Source organism: Quercus suber, unplaced genomic scaffold (assembly GCF_002906115.3).
Source record: "Quercus suber isolate HL8 unplaced genomic scaffold, Cork oak 2.0 scaffold_138, whole genome shotgun sequence".
NCBI classification, from domain to species: Eukaryota; Viridiplantae; Streptophyta; class Magnoliopsida; order Fagales; family Fagaceae; genus Quercus; species Quercus suber.
Window position 1 is genome coordinate 835423 of NW_027069600.1, and position 22377 is coordinate 857799.

A 22377-nucleotide genomic window follows, 5' to 3' on the forward strand; every position below is an offset into this window, starting at 1 on the left:
TGACCTTCAGTTTGATAGCAAGGCCTTTAAGAGATATTGTTGTGACTTGGGAATTACGAATAGGTATTCCACTTCGGCTTATCCACAAAGGAATGAACAAGCTGAGGCTGTCAATAAGATCATAGCAAATGGACTCAAGAATATGTTGGATGAGGCAAAGGAAAAATGGGTGGAAGAGCTGTTGCACATCCTTTGGACATATCGGACCACACCTCGTAGATCAACAAGAGAAACACCCTTTTCAATGACCTATGGAGCTGAGGTTGTTATTCCTTTGGAGACTAGATTCCCAACACTGAGAACGAGTTCTTTCAATCCGAGCAACAATGATAGGTTGTTAGGGAACAACTTAGACTTAATCGAGGAGCGAAGAGAAAATGCCATGGTTCAATTGGCATACTATAAACATAAGCTCAAACAATGGTATGATGCCAATGTAAAGCTTAGGCCATTAGCGCCTAGAGACCTGGAATTGAGAAAGGTTTTGAGTACTACAAAGAACCCAGCATGAGGAAAGTTAGGGCCTAACTAGGAAGGGTCATATTGCATCACCTCAGTGGCTAGAGTAGGTGCATACTATCTTGAAGATCTAGATGAACACGTTATCCCATGCCCTTGGAATGTAAATAACCTGTGAATGTACCATTATTAATGAAAGTCTTTTCTACCATACTTTTGCTAATGACATTATGCGCTACGTGTTTTTTCACTAAGTGTTAAACAAAACATTAGTCATACCTGGTCTTTTGGACCACATACTTTGGGTAAATTAATGTTTCAGTTCATTTCACTAAGTGTTAAACAAAATCTTAGATATGCCTGATCTCTCGGACCACATACTTTGGGTAAATTAATGCTTGAGTTCATTTCATTAAGTGTTAAACAGAACCTTAGTTATATTTGATCTTTCAGACCACATACTTTGGGTAAATTAATACTTCAGTTCATTTTACTAAGTGTTAAACAGAACCTTAGTCATGCCTGGTCTCTCAGACCACATGCTTTGGGTAAATTAATGCTTCAGTTCATTTTACTAAGTGTTAAACAAAACCTTAGTCATGCTTGGTCTCTCGGACCACATAATTTGAGTAAATTAATACTTCAGTTCATTTTACTAAGTGTTAAACAGAATCTTAATTATGTTTGGTCTCTCGGACCACATGCTTTGTGTAAATTAATATTTCAGTTCATTTTTCTAAGTATCAAACAGAACTTGGTCATACCTGGCTCTTTAGACCACATGCCTTGGGTAAATTGATATTTTACCAAGTGTTAAACAGAACATTAGTTATGTCTGGTCTCTCGAACCACATACTTTAGATAAATTAATACTTAATGGCACTCCTCATTTGTTTCTCTAAGTGTTAAAAGGAACCTTGGTTACACCTGGCTCTTCAGACCACATGTTTTGGGTAAATTGACACATTCTATTTATTTTTTCTAAGCGTTAAAACAGATCCCAAGTTATACCTAACTCCTTGGATCACTTGCCTTAGGTAAGTTAATGTTCTTGGTTATTTACCTAAGTACATGGTCATTTTCCTTAATATTTATATGTGTTCGATTTGTCTGAGTTAGCAACAATGCACTACTGTTGGCTTTGATAAAGTCAGGGTGGCAATAACTCACTATTGCCAACAAACATCATCAGTTTTAAGTTCCACCAAAAGGTAGAATGATAATTGCACCAACTATAAAGCAAATATTACAGAGAAAGGAAGATTCATAAAGTAAAAAATACAACCCTTTTTATTAAATAAAGGAAAAGGTTCATTATATACAATGGCAAACTGCCATTACAAAGGAAAAGATACAAAGTGTAAGGTTGAATTTTATCAACCAATTTGTTGGCTTTATTCCGTGCCAATTTGCTTGTAATTCAGCATTTAAAAACCTTATATTTAGGTGGGAATCATGTAAGGGTTGTGTGTGAGAGAGTGTAAAGAAAAGCTCGAAAGTGTGCACTGAAACAGGGCCTCGCAACTGGATCTCGTGACTGGCTCATGGCTTGCAAGTCGCCAAAACTGGCACACGAGTGAAGCATGCAAGGGAGCTGAAGAGTCATACTAGCTGTTGCACTATAGGACAAAAGTCTCAGGCTGGCCAGGCTGTTAGCTCGCGGTTTGAACTCGCGACTCAGTCCAATTGCAAGGCCAAGTTGCCAGACCACTCTGTTTGGGAAAAACTTACTTTTCACATTCCAAACACACACCAATATAAATATCCCTTATACCCATGAAATGTAGAGAGCTTCCAAAGAGAATTTTGAGAGAAAAACCCTAGAGAAAAACAAGATTGACTCATCTACAATCTTCATCCTTTGATTTTCCAAATTCCTCTACTCTCACTCTCTCCATTGTTACATCCTTGAGAGGTACATTAGCCAAATCATTTTCTCACCATACCCATATCTGTGAGAAGGCTTTTTGGTGCTTGGGAAGCAGTTAGGAAGTGACCAATTGATATTGGTTGATGCTATAGGCTATAACGGGATCCGGTAAGCTAAAGAAGACAAAGGTTCGGCGTAACCTTGTTGGAGCAAGAAACCTGGAGGACTTAGATACATTGGGTAGATTAGGCTTGGAGGGTCTTTTACTGTTCATGTATCCTAAATTCATTCTTTAGTGGATTATTGACTACTTGGAGGGCGGTAGAGAGGTTTTATGCCGAGGACTTCGGTTTCCTCTTCGATAACACATCGCTGTGTTATTCTTGTGTTTGCATCTCTCTTCCCTTAATTTTTGTTGTGGTTGTGATTTTATTTGGTTTAGATTGTTTATCAATTCTGTTGTAGCTTATTTTCTATTTCGCACATATATTGTTTGATAATAAGCTTGAATTGGTAATTTGTAATTTGGGGGTTTAAACGTTCATAGGTGTTTTATACACATTTTGAACATTCACAAAGGAAAACTACAAAAAGAAACAAAAATGACGGAAAGAAAATAAAATCCTAAGAGCTAGGCCTTGACTAGAGGATGAGGGTCTTCTTTCTTACTCGACTGAGAGGCAGGATCATTTTTGGCCTTGGGGTCAGCATCTTTGGATTTGGCCATGACCTCCTTTGCTTTGACTGCAACATCCTTGGCCTTGGTAGTGTCCTTGGCCTCTAAGGGGGCTTGGCCTTCTTGCCCTACCCTTATCCTTGGCCACCTTAGCCCCTTGGCCTTGATCACCAGGTTAGCTAGAACCTTTGGAAGCCTCGGAGGAGGGAGGAAGAGCCTGAGCAGCTAGGGGCTGCTCAGCGGATTCTAGAGCAATGGCAGAGGGAGGCGGGAGGTTAGCTGGGACTTCATGGATGTCAGAAGGGTAGTAAACATTCCCAGCCAGTCTCCATTTCATGGCAGCAGGGACCCTGTAAGGTTGAGAGTCTCCATCCATGTCTCTTTGCAGTAATCCCTGCATACCTTGGTCAGCTACTCAGCTAGCCGGATCTCAATTTCTTCTACCTCGAGGTTATAGGATGCTTGTCTCGAGGCCTCCGCAGCATCCTTAACTGTCCGAGCGGCAGTTTTGGCTTTCTCCAATTCAGCTTTGAGGTCTAGGACCAGTTGCTTCTGAGTGGCCAGCTCTATCTTAGTAAGATAGAGCTTTTTACGTTGGTTTTCGGCCTGGTTCTAGACATTCTTCAGCCCAACCTCAACGCTCGTTTGCGCCCTCTCCTCGGTGGTCAGCTTGGTGGCTAGTTCCTAGTTCTCTTGCTTTATGGCTCCCAGGACCTTGTTGGTCTCAGCACAGAGGTTGGTCTCAACCCTGGCCTCAATCCGGGAGTCCTTGACCCATTCCTTAGCTACAAAAACCTCCTGGATAGCCTACACAAAAATGACAAAGAAACCCCATGTAAAAAAGAAAAAGAAGAAAGAATGGTAAGGACACCTTAGCATTTAACTAAAAGATATGATGGTGAAACTTACCATGGTAAGATCCCTCTTCAGGGACATGAAGAGGTTTGGCTGCTTCATATGCCTTAGAGCGTCCATATCTTTCGGCAAGAGGAGGGGCTACTTTAAGGCTTCAACCACATACGCGGAGTGCCCTTTCTGGAACTCCCTGATGGAGAAGTTCCAGGGGATGGCAGCGCCATCCAGCTCCAGTCGAGGAGCCCAAGTTCGTTGTTATTAGCGCAACTTGGCCATACTTGGGTCCTCTCTACTATCCACAGAGGAGGCCTGCTTGTCCTTGGTCGTCCTCTGTTGTTTGGCCTCCTTTTGAGGGACTACCTCACCCTCCTCCACTTCCTATTCCTTCATTTTCTTCTTTAAGTTGGGAATGGGGAGAAGGCCGACGGTGGTTGTAGGAGGAGGAGGGGGAGGAGGGAGGGTAAGAGGAAGCTGGGATTTAGGGGCCTTCTTGGATGATGACTCTTTATTCCTCCTAGCTATAAGGTCCCTCAAGTCTTTCCTCGAATTCAAAGCCATTGCGTCTTCCTTCTCGGAGCTGCTATCTACCTCAGTGATTATCAATTGGGGGAAGCGAGCTGTTTGCATCTTTACTTCAACAGGATTTGTTTGCACCTTTTCTTCTTCCTTGAGGTAGAATTGGTCTATCTCTTCCTTGAGTGATGGGCTTGAGGAAGCGGTTTCTTCCCTTGGAGCCGCTGCCTCAAGGAGAGCAAGAATAGGGGGTAGCTTAGTGGGCACGACGTCCTCTCAGGCAAGGAAGCCAAGAACAAAGACGTCTATACTGCAAAGCCTAGGGTCGCCTGCTCTGATTGCGTGGCCCACTTCTTGGAAGTTGTTCGAGATCGGTTCGAAGTCCAAAATAAGGTGGATCGCCCTCAGTTGCCTATCTTCACTCACAAACACCTCGGACCTGAGAACTTTGTTGAGGTCCGCGACGTTGACTAAGCTGAGGTGGGGTGCTACGTGCCTTTTACCTGCAAAAACAGCTGAGGAGCAAATCATGGTCAGACCAATAAATCCCATCATCAAAAGAAAACGAAATATTAAAGGGGAAAGCAACGAAACTAAAAGAACTAAATCTCGTGCCAAGGGACCTAACCCTAGGGTACCCCACCTGGCTCTCCCTCCCTAGTTGGGTAGTGAAGATTGTCGTGCCACTCCCTAGAGGCGATTAAGTAGTCATCCTTCATGCCTTTGTTAGACTTGGAAAGACACGATATAAGCCTAACAATGTTGGACCTAGACTTGAGGTAATGCCCCAAGTCAGTAAGGGAATGACACTCGTATATACAGACAACGTCTTGCTAGGTGAGTCTCAAACCCATCTGCTCATTGAGAGCATCGACACTACCTAAGACTCTAAATAGGTTGGGCGCGCACTGGTAAGGACACAACCTATAGTTGAGTAGGTAGTCTTGTGTTACCCTACCCATGGGAAGCGTCATTCCTCCATCTATAAAGGCAATCATAGAAATGACAACTTCCCCTTCGTTTCTATGTGAAACCACCTGATCTGGAGCACAATACCATAGGGCAACTCCCTGCGGAATGTAATATTTAGCCCTGAAGCCCTCCATACTGGCAAGAAAATCTACGAGGTGCTTAAATCTACCAATCTAAGCAAATTAAGGGGAGGTAAGGGAAATGTTTTTGAAAAGGAACTGAAGATTAAAGGGCTGAGAAGAAAAGAACTTAAAGAATGTAGAGACTTACAAAAATGAAAAAAAAAAAAGACACTTCAGGAGCTTCTTGAGAGTTGGGAGATTTGGGAAGTCTTAAGAACTTGAGAGTTTGAAAGGTCTTAAGAGTTTGCGGATATGTACTGTGTGTCCTATCATCCATGATAACATTCTAGGAAGTTCTATTGATAAGGATATCTATTGTGAACATACAGGATAGATGGGAGCTAAGAAATATCTAAGAGAAAGCTACTACCACCACATTGAATACTTTGTAGCTAACTCCCTGGTCGAATTAATGAGGAAATGATATCTGAACAGTACTTTTTAGCCTTACAGGTACCCCCAAAGACTTCAAGAGGATGCTGATGGGACATGGATCAATATAAACATCTATTGTCCACGTGGAAGGTGGAGATGAGAAAGGAGAAATAGTATAAATTAGAGGGAATGCCCTAAGAGAAAGGGATCGAAAAATTAAGAAAAAAGGGACTGTAGCAATTAAAATTGTATTTGTAACCAACTTCAAGTAATATATACTAGAACTGATCTCCTCGGACTATGCCGAGTATAATTTTCCTTAGATAAATCCAGTCCATTTTCATTTTATTGTCTTTTGGATCCATTATAATTATTACCCAACTCATTATAGCCTAGTTTTCCAACTCACTCTCTACAAATTTATTGTATTGGACTCATTAGGCCTAGATCTACTTCCTTCTTGGACTTAAGAGCCAAATTGCGTCCTTACAAGGTGTATTGTAAAGTAGGATAGTAAAATAGATAAAGTAGCTTTTTGAAGTGTTAAAAGCTAAAAGTTAAAAGTTTTAGCACTACCACTATGAATACTTTAACTTCAACCAAAAAAAAAAAAATCCTAGCCAACTTAGTATTAAAAAAAAAAAAAACATTATTTTGTATTTGTTAGTAGATGATTATATCTTAATGTATTTAGAAATAACGATTTTGCGTATTTATAATTTTTTTTAATATTATATGGATGCCTATTTGGAGTTTGTTTATTTTATTTTATTTTATTTTTCTTTATACTCTAGCCTCCACTAGCTTAAAATTGTTGGTTCGTACTTGCCAAAAAGAAAAAGGGTTCAAACTTAGGGAAAGCTCAAATAATTTCTTTCATTTCTTTTTGGTCTTTTTTGGGTGGGGTTTTTATTACTTTTAATTGGTCCATCAAAAACTACATTTCCTTCTTTTCTCTTTTTGAAAAGGTAAATTTTAAAAAAATTATGAAAAAAATTACATGATTTATCGAGTTTCTCCCTTTTCATACTAATTATCAATTTATCATCAACCAACATTAATAATAAAATAAAATAAAAAACTTGAATTTTTTTTTTGAGAAGGTTTAAATTTTTTATTTGAGCATCGGGAAAACTCATAATATATTTTTTTGATCATCATATAATTCAAAAAAATACCCTAATCTGTCACAATGGTCGCCCCCGTTCATCCATTTTTTTCAGCCAAAAAAAAAAAAAAAAATCCCTATTCATGGTAGTGCATATTTTAGACACTTAAGAGCATTTCCAACAGATTATCTAAATTTTTGTATTGTTTGGACAATGAACTGTAACATCAGTTTTTTATCTATTTACTTTTTTAAATACACTTTTCAACAAATTCTCTATCAATTTCTTCATTTCATTTAAATATTATTTCTTCATTCATTCTTTATTCCCTTTTTTTTTTTTTTTTTTTTTATCATCATTTATTCTTCCTATATTCATAATATTATTTCTTCATTCATTCTTTATTCCCTTTTTTTTTTTTTTTTTTTTTATCATCATTTATTCTTCCTATATTCATTCCCAATAATTATATTTTTCAATGAAAAGTGTTATATTCACAACATTTTTCACAATACTTTCACAAGAATCACATTAAAATCTTATGTGGAAAGTTGTTACTAGTTCTAATTTGAACCCACCGCTGAAATTATTTTTTTACTCATCAATATTAGCTAATAACATTCTATTACTTAAGATTTATTGTGAAAATATTGTGGTAGCATTTCTTAATTGTCATTTCTTATTTTATATATTATTTTTCCTTTCTTAATTTCATCCATACGTTTCTTTCTTCTTCTTCTTTTTCCCCCCTTGGTTTTTTCTCCACCACACACGTATGCCACTTCTTTTTCTAGTTCATTCCAGATAATTTCTTCAGCTATCTCTCTCTTTCTTTCTTTCTTTAGCTCTCTCTTTTTTTACTTTTTCTATTTTTACCTGATTCTAGAACACTCTCTCCCTCTATCTCACACAAACAAATTCTCTCTCATACACACATAGATCACCGGCAGAGAAGTGGAAATTGGCGTTCTACATAGATTGGAGTTCCACATGTCTTTTTTTTTTTTTTTTGATTAGTTTTATTTTATTGTTCAGATTTCATTAGGCTTATGAGAAAAATTGTTTTTGTATTTCAAATCTTTCGATTGGGTTTTGTGTTTTTGTTTTGATTGTGGTATGTTTTAGTTTGTAACTGTTGAGATAGAGAAGCAAGAGAGAGTGAAGAATGAAAGAGAAAAGGAATGAGAGGGAAATAATTTTTTTTTTTAATTCAACCGGGTATTATTTTAAGGGAGAATATTGTTTAGAGATGCTACAGTAATTGCTACAGTGTTCTCTACTTGTAGAGAAGCATTGTAGCAATTCTAATCTAAAAAATGGAGATGAAGAAGTTGTTGGAGTGGGTTTTTGGGTTGAACATTGGAGTTTTTTCTCCAAAAAAATAGATATAAATAAGCTATTGGTGATGCTCTAATACATATTTTCTTCACATAAAAAAAGAAAAAAGAAAAAAGAAAAGATGATTATTGTTGTTGTAGTAAAAACAATTTATAAACAAGTTGTGGTAGGAATAACTAAGTGAGAATAGTGATTGAACATAATATCCACGTACTGGATCTAATACTGTGTTCATCAAAATTTTTGCAAGACAAAAAACTAAATTTATTGATAAAAAATCCAAAAAAAGAAACACGTGTGATAAGAGCAAGAAACTTGTTTAGAATATAAATAAAAAGGTAATTTTGTTTGGCTTGATGGTCACTCCACCTACAAGTATATAGTTCTTATGGGGCGGGCCGGGGATAAGGGCCGGGGTTCAAGACTTCAAAAGAGAGCTCCACGTACAAATACACTTAGATTATGCTAAAATAAAATTTTTACCTTAAATTTGCTTAAGTGGCCTCTCTTATTTCTCATTTTTCTCTTAAATTTATATTGATTAAGAAAATTTATTTATTTTTGTATTTAAAACTATTTAGTTGCATAAAACACCAAAACCATAAATAAAAAAATTCTAAAAAAATTTTGATATATTTTTTATTTATTTATATAGGGAGTCACAACTCACAAGTTAGATGCTAGCTGACCCTTTTTTCTTAAAGCTTCTTTGGACTAATTGACTTCTTCAGAAGGCATATTTTAAATATGTTATATATATATATATATATATAAATGTTGAGAAGAAAAGAGGAGGGGGGTTGGGGCCAAGAGGCCAGGGCCCCGGCCCTTTTTGGCTTCCCTTGGTCCCAGAGTGGGTCATCCCTGTACTTTGATTAATTATTCTAAAGTCCGATAAGCTGATAGAAGAAAATAGAGAATTTACATTTATTCGTATTCCTTACAATTAAGTTTTTAAGAAACAACTAATTTAATTACATAATCATTTTTTAAAAATTATTCTAAGTTACTCTCAATAATTGAAGGTCACTGCATGAGTTTTTTTTTTTTTTTTTTTTTTTTAATTTTTTTTTTTTAATACCTAAACATGAGATAATGCTCGAACTTATAACCATTAACTCTAGCAGCATGACAAAAAATCACTTTTTCCAAAAGTTTTAATTAACTTAAGAATATAATGATACCAATAATTTGGTTATTATTTTCACAAATTTAACCATTTGATACTAATAAGGGGTCCTTGATATGTATTTGCTCTAGTTTCCCATTCATTGTTTTACTTGAGATGTATTTACTCTAACATCCAGAAAAGACATAATATGTATTGAATTAAAAGTGTCAGTCATCCTAAAATTAGGATTCATTTATTATTGCAAATATTCACTTGTAGCATACTATATTTCAATGGATTGTCATAATATTTTTACTACGAAGGTGAGTGAAGTGAACACCTCGACTTTCAAGCTAATACCAAAATTAGGAAAATTAAAATGAAAATTTAGAGCAAAATTAGACTTCAATTAGAAATTAATATATGATTAGGAGGAAGCCACAATGCTGATGACAATAACATGTTCAAAAAGAGATAAAAGGATACTATGCATCTTATACATGTAACCACCTTATTCTCACGTGGGGGGACTCCACATGAAATGAAGTATGAAGTTATTTTTTTATTAAAAAAAACTCATGGTAATGAATTATCAGTTGGATAAAAAAGTTATTTTCATTCAAAACATTTAAATTTTTTAATCAACGAAAAAAAAAAAAAAACATAATACATGGATGGAGTGTAATGTCTATTTTATAAGGAAAGTTAAACAAATATATGACAAGTTGTGATTAATAGATTATAAAGTGGAACACAGAAAAAGTGATACAGAGGATTTGTATTCTACATTAAACTACATCGCATAAAAAAAATAGATTCATTAAAAAAAGGGGATATATTGCTTTATATGTTGTATAAATCATGTTAATATATATGTAGAAAAATTATTATTTAATTAACTTATTGTAACTTAAAAAAAAAAAAAACGATTGAAAAATCTGTTTTAAACCCTATGTGATCTATGCATTAGAATAAACAAATAAATTAATTAAGTTTAGAATAATGCTAGAGATATAAACTGTTTTACAAAATTTTTTACAAATGATTAATGTGGTGAGTGATTATTGATAAATTAAAAAGTGATTTTAACGGTTGGCCTAAATAAAAACTAATAAGAGGTTAGTCACATCAACATTTTGTAAAAATGATGTAAAATAGTTTGTGACCGTAGCACTTTTCCTAAGTTTATTATGAACTCCACGCATAAGTAGATATATACACATCAGCCACATATATAAACAGCCAAAACTAAAGTAATAATGATAATAATGAAAGTAGCAAAATCACACACATATTTGGCAACAAATTAAGTAGAAAACAGATGAAGAACCCTATAATGGAAAAACCACTATAGTAATCCAATCTTGTAGAAAATATACTTTAAATGAATGGTCCATATTGATGGTACCTTTGCACAACTAAAATTTTTATTACAATCTCTACAAATGTCCCTATCTTAGTAGCCCTAAAACTTCTGAAATCCTCTTATGGTGATTTTATCCACAAGCTTCTCATCCACGCGAATTAGAACCTCTGGCACTAGCTCCATGGATTTCCTTGAAGATTTGCTAAAGTGAACTCATTGGAAAAAGGTATTTGAGATTTCAAGAATGCTTTAAAGCTCAAGGTGTTATTAAGAGCGCACACAACACAACACAACACAACACAACACAAGGAAGATTTTTCTCAGTTTAGGCTTAGGAAGAAGACTTCAAGATATAAGGTTTTTACTTAATTTGGTATAGCAACCTTTCTTCTCTTTAAAAGTCATGCGTAAAAATGTTTTATACAGGTGCACACAATGGTTAAAACTAAGCAAGAATTATTTTTCTAGCATAATTCAAAATTCCAAACTATACTATATCGCTTGAGCGAACATCGGGTAAAGTACAGGCAATTTTTCTTTTGATTTCTTCCTTTAATGATTTGCTTGAGTGAATTTGGTTTAGCTCAAGCAAAAAACATTTTGCTTGAGCAAAACTTCTAAAGACAATATAATTATGCCAACTACAAATGATCACATTTTACTCGTTTTAATATAACATATAAAGATACTACTTAACCCAAAAGCTTAAGCCAATGAATTTTGGTCCAATTATATTATATTAATCACTCGTCATTTTCTAATTAGTATCAAATGTGGGATTTCATTACTCAACTAACTATGTTATTCCAACATCTCGAAAGTTGCTAGACCAACCTTGAAGCTTTATAATCCAATAATTAATTTGAAATAGTTGGTTACATATTTGGGAACAGCCTTTTCCTTTCAAGTTTCCACCATTCCGTGGGTGAAATTAACCAAGATCCATATCTTATGAATAAAAAAGAAGAGGTACCCACATATCACTATAAGGCTGTTGGATCATCTAGGAGAAGGCTTGGACTCTTAAGACTTGGCAAAATTGCATATCAATTAGTGATTTATCCACCCCAAAAACCAAACGATTGAAGTATCTTTATTATTTTGGTGACTTAGTTCTAGCTATTCTTTGCTTGTTGGTTCTCTAGTTTTCAGTTTCTTATTATTGAGCAGAATCATATCTTCGTTTCCAATCTGTATTTGATTCATATCATTTATTAAAACAACATTCAAATCTAGTGAGTGACTTTATATTCAAACAAATTCTGTGCTTCAAATCTTATATACTATTTAAAGATTTTAAATAGTGATGTTTGTGTCAGCAATCAATCCAACAAACTAGGAGAAAACTTGCACACAGAATTTGCTATTTGTGAGAGAAGAAACAACCATAATGTAAAAGTTCCCACATGAAATTACTCAATAAGTCTAAAATACTTTCAAGTGGAGCACCAAACCAAAATGGGCGTCTAATCACCCCCCAATCATCTCACATGATTCGTCACCTATGCCAAAAGCAGTTCCAAAATGCATATAAAGATCAGAATAAGTTGCGTGAACAATACGTTCGAATCGTATGTTGATGAACAAATCTTAGTTCACATTGTGATTGGAAAATGTCTACCACATCATGAATTATTCGCGTGTCAATGGCATATTTCCTACAGACATGTATGGAAGAAGCACATATAAGTGGTCTCCTTCTCTCTCTCTCTCTCTCTCTCTCTCTCTCTCAGGCCTATGTGAAAATGAAAGATATGAGAATGAGGACTTTGTCTAGGACAATTATGGTTATTATACATATGGATGCTGGATATCTTTACCAAGGGGCTATAAAGGAGTTGTCATTGTTTTACATTATATGAAAAATATGTGCGATTGGACTCAAATGCAAGTGCTGAGAGCAGTGGGGAATGGTGAATGTCCCACATGGTGTGGATGTGTTGGAACTTCTGAGGCAGTTCTTAAAGGGAGTAAACAAAGCCGTAAATGTTCCTTCCTTGTCCACTCTTTGTTCTTATTCTTTTTTCCTTTTGGTTTTCCAATTCATTTATCCTTCTACTTTCCAGCTCTGCATTTAGTGTAACTTTTTTTTGAAAAAAAAGAAAAAAGGTTTCTCTCTGTTTTTTCTTGGAAGCTTGGAATGATCACTGTTAAGTCCAATCAAATTATTAAAATGTTCAATAATGAATGGGTACTGAATAAACTTATGTGGAAAAAATCAAGTAGAAGTTTCAGAATAAACATATATTCCAAAGGCAATGAATCTATAACCCAAAACTATTTGCAGATATTGTGCTTGAGTGATGTTAGCCCTATGACCTACCCTTAACAGATTCTCAAATTTAGTCAGCATGTATAAATAACGCAAGCCAGGATCTATCTTTTTGCTATTTTTTGTTGCAGTAGCTTAGAAATCTATGCAATATTCTTTTCAGTTTAATATATTGCAGTATCCAGTTCTGCATGGCAATGTGAACTTATATATCTTTGTGGTGTTATAAAATTTCATTAGCGTATATATGTAAGACTTTGGATGTAATAATACGACAAACGTATAAGCACAAGGTCATGAGAGAGAGAGAGAGCGCGCGCGCGGGGCATGTGTGTGAGTGAGTGAGTACTCGTTTAGTAACGCAGTTTCAAAATACAACATTTTAAACCCCCTTTTTTACTTATAACAACACTACTTTCATATAATTTGATAGTTGAAATAGTTGAGATTTAAACATTAGATTAATTTCTTCGTTAAAAATGCAACGATGCATGTACTAGTTAAGTTATGATGCTTTTGACAACAATGCTATTAAAAAAAAAAAAAAAAACTGTAGCCACCCACGACGCAGACAATGCTGAAGGCAACAATAAATTTCAACTATCAATTGGAAATTAAAAGATTGCTGGTCAATCATCACCAACAAAGGTCCCTTCAAGCACACTTGTACACTACTGTTTTATAGCTCATGATTCCCACTGTGTTTTATAAAAGGCCTGCCCTACATGTTCTTCAAAATGTCATTTTCTCATTATAACGTACGACTCAACTCAACTCAACTTAATGGAAGAGATAATTATGATAGATAGGCTTGAGTTATTTCTTGTCCTAATCTTTATAACATAAAAAACAAGTTGTTCGACCATAAATAATACTATGTAAAGTGCTAATACACACTATAGATTCTAAAAGATTCTCTTTTTATTTTTTTTGTTAACTTTAAGCAAACCTCCTCCAAGGACTGAACTTGAAGATATTACCAGAAAATGTTTCCACCGACTAGCTCACATGATCATAAAATTTTCACCAATATATTAAATAAATATCTAGATTGCTTTTTAATAATTATTGACATATTAATTGAAAGATTTAAAAGTAAGATCTACAATATCCATATCATCGTTCTATTCTAATCTAACCTGAAAATAATAATAATATTCATTTCTTCCATTGATTCATTTTCTTTCATTTCCAATCCATTGTTTCAAGAAGAAATTAAAATACATAAAATCATATCTGAAAAACAGAAAATTTTACCTTCATTGGTGAACTATAAAACAATCACAACAATATATAAGAACTGTATATGATCATGAATTCATGATATACTATAATAATAATAATAATATAAAAACCTTGAGGATATTCCATTAGCAAATCTCATTTCATCTTTCCACCAGTGGCGATTATTTAATTAGAGGAAAGTTGTGATTTTTATCAATCTTCTACACCTTAACCTCTTTTTATATCAACACATTCATGCAGAAAATTTTGTTGCCTTCCATTAATCCAAAATTTCTAAAAGTTCTTTCTTTCCCTACCAACTACTTGCTCTTAATTTAGAGAAAAGAAGGTCATGAAATGCCATAGCCCTATAGGTGACGAACCTTTAAGCAAAGCAAAGCACACTATATTAGCTTTTTGCTAATTTCTGAACAAACCGTATTCATGGACCAAAAAGCTTTCCATTATTGATTCTATATAAGATCATCACATTCCAAAAAAAAAAAAAAAAGGTTCCAGTCAAAGATTCATTTTTATTCTCCAACATATGAATCTTTACTTGTTCATCAATATGTTCCAATCTTTGCTTTGCTTTGCTTTACAGCTTTTTCTTGTACGAACTTTGAGTGACTAGCAAAGCACACAAAAATGTTGATATAAATCAAATTACACCGCTTGCACATTCAATAGAAAATAACAAACATGCAAAATTGGCTTTCCATCACATAACAATCAGTGTTCAATAATTTTAGAATGCAGACAAAGATTCAATTGTGTAAGCAAAATCACAAACAGAGACGGAGAGTATTATTTTTTGGGTCCAGTTTGCATAATTGAATATAAAGGTATGCCAATATTTTAGTACTTTGAAGAGTTCTAAGGGCCCCTGTATCTCCTTGATATTTAATAATATACCATATGTTGCCCAAAAGGTTTTGCATGATTAATGGTAATGGAGTTATAAATTGATCAGCTTTACATTTTATCAGTACATTCATTTAGTCCATGATTAATTCTATAGTATAAAAATTTAATTAGTGTGACACCTTGTTTATTAATTTTAACTAAATATAGTATACATGTTCACAAATCAACCTCATGAGACAGAATTAGATTTATTATTACATGCTTTTAAGTTTTAACACACATGCTCAATAAGAATTTGATAAACACTAAATGAGAAAATATGCTCGATTGACTCAATATTGGATTTTTGGTCCAAAAGGCCCACATTCATCAAACCACAAAAATTGGATTTTTGTCCAAAAAGTTATCATGCTTAATGGGTTGGGCTCATGTCCATATTTCTTCGCTTCATGGAATGGACTCCCGATCCACATTTTTCTACTCCATGGATTGGGCTTATGGCCAGTATTATTTACATCTCAAAATAGGTTCTTGGTCCCTTTTTTTTTTTTTTTTTTTGGTATCACGGATTCATCTTGCAAAACTTTGGAGATAAAACTTTTTTAAAGTGTGTTTGATTAGGTGGGAAATAAGGAAAAGAAATGATGGAGCCCGTGTTTTCTTTCCGGACTCACAAAAAAGTTTTCTCTCCAAAATAAGGAGAAAACTGGGGGAGATTATTTGTGCACCTAGGCTGACGGAAATGCCCATGTGCATTTTTGCTTTTTTTGTTTTATTTAATGGAGACATAATTGTAAATTTATACTAACTTCACTATTCAATCCTTTCATTTTTCTTCTCAACCAAACAAATAATTTTTCTATCTCTCTACTTTTCCATCCTCGCAACAAAACACAAATAAGAGAAAATTAAATATTTCTATCCTCTCACTTTTCTATCCCCTCCCCAGTTAGAGAATAAATGCCCAACTATAAGGCCAATTAAATTATTTAGGATACTAAACTACAAAATCAAGAATCCCATAGATATTTCTTTAAGCCTCAATGGGTGAAATAATTCCCCCCCCCCCCCCCTCAAAAAAGAAAAATGAAAAAAAAAAAGAAGTAAAAACAACAAACTAATCAAGCTCACTTCACTAGAAAACCAAAGATTTAAGTGGACAAGCGTGCTAAGTAAATAAGACTTAAATAAACTAGGTCTGCCAACTCATCAAAGTTCCTTTTCACTAAAAGAGAAAAGGAGGGATTTTTCTTTTTCTTTTTGAGAATCTAAGGGATTTTAAATGCACAAAAGCTATACATGTGAAAAATGATGATGTGGCTACATGTTATTGCAAGGTATAAAATGAAGAGTTTACAACAAGTGAAAAATGATGATCTAGCTAGTTATCCAATTGAAATCAACGATTTTGCACATCTATTCTCACACCCAATTTTGCAACTTGTTTACTTGTGTAATTGTGAGTAATTAATCAAAAGTGGTGGGTCTATATAAACAAGTGTGGGCAAAAAGTGTCTATCCCTCATAGTCACACACATCAACATATTGTAAAATTGAGTGTGGAATTATTCTTTGCCTGTTAGTTTCAAGTAATTGTGGATGGTTTTCGTAAGTAACATATTTAAATAGGTAAGTGTAAAATTATTACCTCTATCAATAAGCATGCACATAGCACACAGCACACATTAGATATTTTTACCAATTGATAGAAGTTCCTTATAAATGTCATTTCACCTAAGCAAGCTTATAATGGAAACTTTCTCATGGGCCAAATTTATTCTGCATGGGTCAAGTCAATAAATTCCATCTTCTGTAATTTTTTGTGATGAAAACACAGAAGAAGCCCATCAATTGGGGTTTAGTCGTTGATAAATAGTAGTATTACTTAGTAAATTTGCATACCCATCTGAGTTTTGATGATGCGGTTACTATATAATTGTTTTTTAAATTATTATCGTGAAAATGTACTTTATATAACAAAAAGAGCACCAACATTTGCCAACAAGAAACCTGCATATGCCAGAGGTGAAAATTTATATATTAAATAAATAGTTATTATGAGAATCCTTCATCAAATTTTTAAATGTGATAACAAAAGCATAGAAAACTCAAATCAATTTTATTATGAAAAAAGAAATCCTGATCAAGCAGGTGACTCTCTCCTCCAACAAATGTAGTCAAGATTAATATTAATGTTGTGTCACAAATACCTACACAGTATCTCAGAATACAAGTGGTCATTTTTTTAAGGCTCGAACAGAAAATAGAATACCCTATTTGATCCTCTACATGTTGGAGAAAAAAATATTCCTTTGGGCTTTATAGATTGTATAAACAGAGAGATTGTAGAAGATTATTATGAAGCGTGATGCAAATTATGTGTTGATACTTCAAATTTCGGTTTAATTTTTATTGGGTGGTCTATACTCACCTTATTAAGCAATGTGATAGAGCTTAGCAATGGTTTTTCCCAATGCATTTAGCTTGATTAGGAGAGATACTAATCGTGTTGCCCATACCCCTGCTAATTTTGTTGTTGTGAATTGTTATTTGGATAAATACTGTTGTAAAAGAAAATGGGTCTCTTTCAAAAACAGTTATCGGGCCCCTATTCTATTAAAATAAACCCAACTATGCAGGCTTGATCCAAGTGAGAAAAAAAAGTGGGTCTTTTCTTTTTAAAACAGCATGGGCTTTGGTTATTCAATATTGAGCAAACAAATAAGATATGGACAATAGTTTTATTTTCTTGCTCAAAAGGACTCTTCTTATGGAAACCTGGCCCAAAATATTCCTAGACCAAGCTCCAGTGGCCCAGAATGAGACGTAGATAAAATTTAAGCCAATAAGGCCCATGACAGTCCACTAAAGGCTTGCAATCAAAAACAATTGGAGGTCATACTGGACTGTTCTGGGCCTTATTTGAGACTTTATGTATTGCTAATTGTTAAGGACATATTTTATGTAGTTGACTAATCTTTTGACAAAACGCACTTTACTTGTAATTGGGTAGATCTAGGATGTGTTTAATACTTCAAGAAACATGTTGTTCAAGTCTAGTATTAAAGTCATGAAGATTGGACCAAGAAACAAGTGAAGAAAAGTTGTTCATTAAAGTTAGACAGATAACTCAACACCTGCGGACAGATAGCCCAACAATTGCTGACACCTCTTGACAGCTGGCTATCTATCGAGATCTTTAGTTGATTGTTATCGCAATCTCGACACCTTCTTGACAGCTGGTGGGTCAATCAAGAAAGCTCATGTCTTCTTGACAGCTCCTCGATAGCTTCTCGATAGCTGTATCTGTCGATGTTTAAAGCTCAACACCTCCTCAATCGATCAAGGTATCTATTGAGGTTACGGAAATCAGAATTTTCAAATTTGATTTTTGGGCCAGGCTTATGTATTTGTGTAGGGTTTCTTTTCTCACAACCCTAGACCTATATAAGGCTTATTTTAGAGGCAGTCACATAAAAGAACATAAGGAGAACATATGCAAAAGGTGACCGATGCCTTATTATCTCTGAAAGAAACTACTGCGTCTTTGCGCCTTAGGGTTTTGTAACCAAGTGCTTCTTAATCTTCATTGTTGATGAAGTGAAGAACTTTGCAGCTAACAATCTTCTTCTAGTTGGTGATTGAAGTCGCATACTGGGATCTACGCAATTGGTTAGTTACGTACTGTGATTCGTGCATCATCAAAAATCAATTATGATTGTGTGTGAGTTAAAGTGATTTTCTCATATCTCAAATCGTCATAACATGTATACACTTATGCAATCTTGCGATATTTTTCACACACAACACGCAATATTCTTTGCTACTCTTGATACATGTGCATGTACAATGTAATTTGGCCATCACAAGGTTTTACGTGTGTTAATGTATGCTCACTAAACTGTCGTGACTTGTTTTTGAAATATAAAATTGGTTAGACTTGTTTTGTGTGTGTGTGTGTGTGTGTGTGTGTGTGTGTGTTTTTGGGATCCATGTGCTTAACTTTTTTCTTGTTGTGAGATTTGTTTTTCACATGTTTTGCATCTTTCTATTATCTTGTCATCCATAGCATCTTATTTCATTACATGCATGCATTTATATGGATTCTTTGTACTCCCTTGATCATTTTTTATCATTTTTATGTTTCTCGGGTGAAACTTTCTAGTTTCATGTACCGTTTGTCAATCATGACAAAAAGGGGAGAAATTGTGGAGAATATGTGGTTTCTTTTTAAGATTCTACATGTTAGGGGGAGAAATACATTCCTTTGTAAGGGAGAGATGTGTTTCATCTTGTTAAAGGGAGTGTTTACTTCCTTCTTCTTGTGCCATGGGTCTTGTGACCATGTTTACATACATTGTGCTTATCTTTGTTATATGATATGATGATGTATGTTTTCTTCACCTACCTCTACATGTGTTGTTTATTTTCTCTCTTTATACACATGTTTCTTATACTTATATGTAATCTATTATTTTGTTTTACACTAAGATGCCTTGATGAGTTTTGTTTAGTTGTTTCAGAAATATAGGTTGTCAAAGTCTTCCATGCCACGAACTCTCTTCTTGCAAAGTTTTTCAAGAGTTTGTGCTATGATAGATTTTATTGTAGTCAACAAGTGAATATGAGTTGAGTGATTTATAACTTCTCTTATATGTTCATTTGTTTGTTGTGATTTTGTCACGGATTGCTAAATGGGGAGATTGTTAAGGACATATTTTATGTAGTTGGCTAATCCTTTAACAAAACGCACTTTACTTGTAATTGGGTAGATCTAGGATGTGTTTAATACTTCAAGAAACATGTTGTCCAAGTCTAGTATTAAAGCCATGAATATTGGACTAAGAAACAAGTGAAGAAAAGCTATTTATTAAAGCTAGACAGATAGCTCGACACCTGCGGACAGATAGCCCGATAGCTGCTCGACACCTCTCAACAGCTAGCTATCTATCGAGATCTTCAGTTGATTTTTATCGCAATCTCGACACCTTCTCGACAGCTGGTGGATCGATCTAGAAAGCTCCTGTCTCCTCGACAGCTCCTCGATAGCTCCTCGATAGCTGTATCTATCGATGTTTAAAACTCGACACCTTCTCAATCGATCGAGGTATCTATCGAGGTTACGAAAATCAGAATTTTCAGATCTGATTTTTGGGCCAGGCTTATGTATTTGTGTAAGGTTTCTTTTCTTACAACCTTAGACCTATATAAGACTTATTTTAGAGGCCATCACATAAGAGAATACAAGGAGAACATATGCAAAAGGTGACCGATGTCTTATTCTCTCTGAAAGAAGCTACTAAGTCTTTGCGCCTTAGGGTATTGTAACCAAGTGCTTTTTGATCTTCATTGTTGATGAAGTGAAGAACTTTGCAGCCAACAATCTTCTTCTTGTTGGTGATTGAAGTCGTATACTAGGATCCGCACAAATAGTTAATCGCGTACAGGGATTTGTGCATTATCAAAGGGTGGTATTCATATATTGGAGAGTTCAGAAGTTCTGAAGCGACAGAAAATTTCTGCTGTGAGTTCATCTACGGGGATTGTAGAGTCTAGTGACAAAGGTTTTGTATTAGATCTAAAACTTCTCTTTACTATAGTGGATTGCTTTTCAGGAAGGTTTCCCCTAGGTTTTTACTGTGAAACTAGTTTGTTTCATTGGTTTTCCTGGGTCATCATATCTTGTCTTATTTATTTTTCCGCTGCATTCATTATTTACATGATATTGATGTTTGTTGTTTTAACAAGTTTTATTCATAATAAATCTAATTAACAACTTAGATTTAAAACTTGTTAATTCCATCAACTAGGGTTTAAATTTCCCAACACTAATAACATAGTTATAATTGGGGAGCGGAAGAGAACATTTAACAGTAGGCCAAACCAAAGTTATGGCCCATAAAAACCAAATGACCACTTTGACAAGAAATCAATGGTTTTTTTTTTTTTGGTGAGAAACTGCTATCAATAGTTAAACAATCCCTCTTCAACCATAAAATCTTACTTTTTTTTTTTTTTTTAGGGAAAAAACTATCATTCACAAAGGAGAAACATTTACATCAAAAAACAAAGCCTAAGGCAGGTAGGGTCTTCTTGTTGGTGATTGAAGTCGCGTATTGAGATCTGTGCAAATAGTTAGTCACGTATTGGGATTCATGCATCATCAAAGGGTGGCATTCATATATTGAAGAGTTCAGAGGTTCTAAAGCGGTAGAAGGTTTCTGCTGTGAGTTCATCTACGGGGATTGTAGAGTCTAAGGACAAAAGTTTTGTACTAGATCTGAAACTTCTCTTTTTTATAGTGGATTGCTTTTCGGGAAGGTTTCCCCCCAGATTTTTACTGTGAAACTAGTTTGTTTCATTAGTTTTCCTAGATCATCATATCTTATCTTATTTACTTTTCCACTGCAATCATTATTTACATAATATTGATGTTTGTTTGTTTTAACAAGTTTTATTCATAATAAATGTAATTAACAACTTAGATTTAAAACTTATTAATTCTATCAACCAGGGTCTAAATTTCTCAATACTAATAACATAGTTATAATTGGGAGCGGAAGAGAACATTTAACAGTAGGCCAAACCAAAGTTGTGGCCCATAAAAACCAAATGACCACTTTGAAAGGAAACCAATGGTTTTTTTTTTTTTTTTTTGGTGAGAAACTGCTATCATAAGTTAAACAATCCCTCTTCAACCATAAAATCTTACTTTTTTTTTTTTTTTTTTTTAGGGCAAAAACTTTCATTCACAAAGGAGAAACATTTACATCAAAGAATAAAACCGCTAAGGCAGGTAAGGTCTTCTTGTTGGTGATTGAAGTCGCGTACTAGGATTCATGCAAATGGTTAGCACGTACTGGGATTCGTGCATCATCAAGGGATGGTATTCATATATTGAAGAGTTCAGAAGTTCTGAAGCGGTAGAAGGTTTCTGCTGTGAGTTCATCTACGGGGATTATAGAGTCTAGGGACAAAGGTTTTGTACTAAATCTGAAACTTCTCTTTACTATAGTGGATTTCTTTTCGGAAGGTTTCCCCCTAGGTTTTTACTGTGAAACTAGTTTGTTTCATTAGTTTTCCTGGGTCATCATATCTTGTCTTATTTACTTTTCCACTGCATTCATTATTTACATGATATTGATGTTTGTTTGTTTTAACAAGTTTTATTCATAATAAATCTAATTAACAACTTAGGTTTAAAACTTGTTAATTCTATCAATTATGGTCTAAATTTCCCAACACTAA

General features: G+C 34.5%; 1 protein-coding gene across 1 annotated transcript in view; it reads right to left on the minus strand.

The window, feature by feature from the left end:
- Positions 1 to 4238: 4238 nt before the first annotated feature.
- The window catches only part of LOC111987097 (G-type lectin S-receptor-like serine/threonine-protein kinase RKS1), a 26289-nt gene continuing 8150 nt past the window's right edge, over positions 4239 to 22377 (minus strand). The window contains exons 3-4 of the mRNA XM_065776648.1: positions 4800 to 4876; positions 4239 to 4646 (exon numbers count right to left, since the gene is read on the minus strand). Of these exons, the coding sequence (XP_065632720.1) occupies positions 4239 to 4646; positions 4800 to 4876 (485 nt within the window). The remainder of the gene's footprint in view (positions 4647 to 4799; positions 4877 to 22377) is intronic.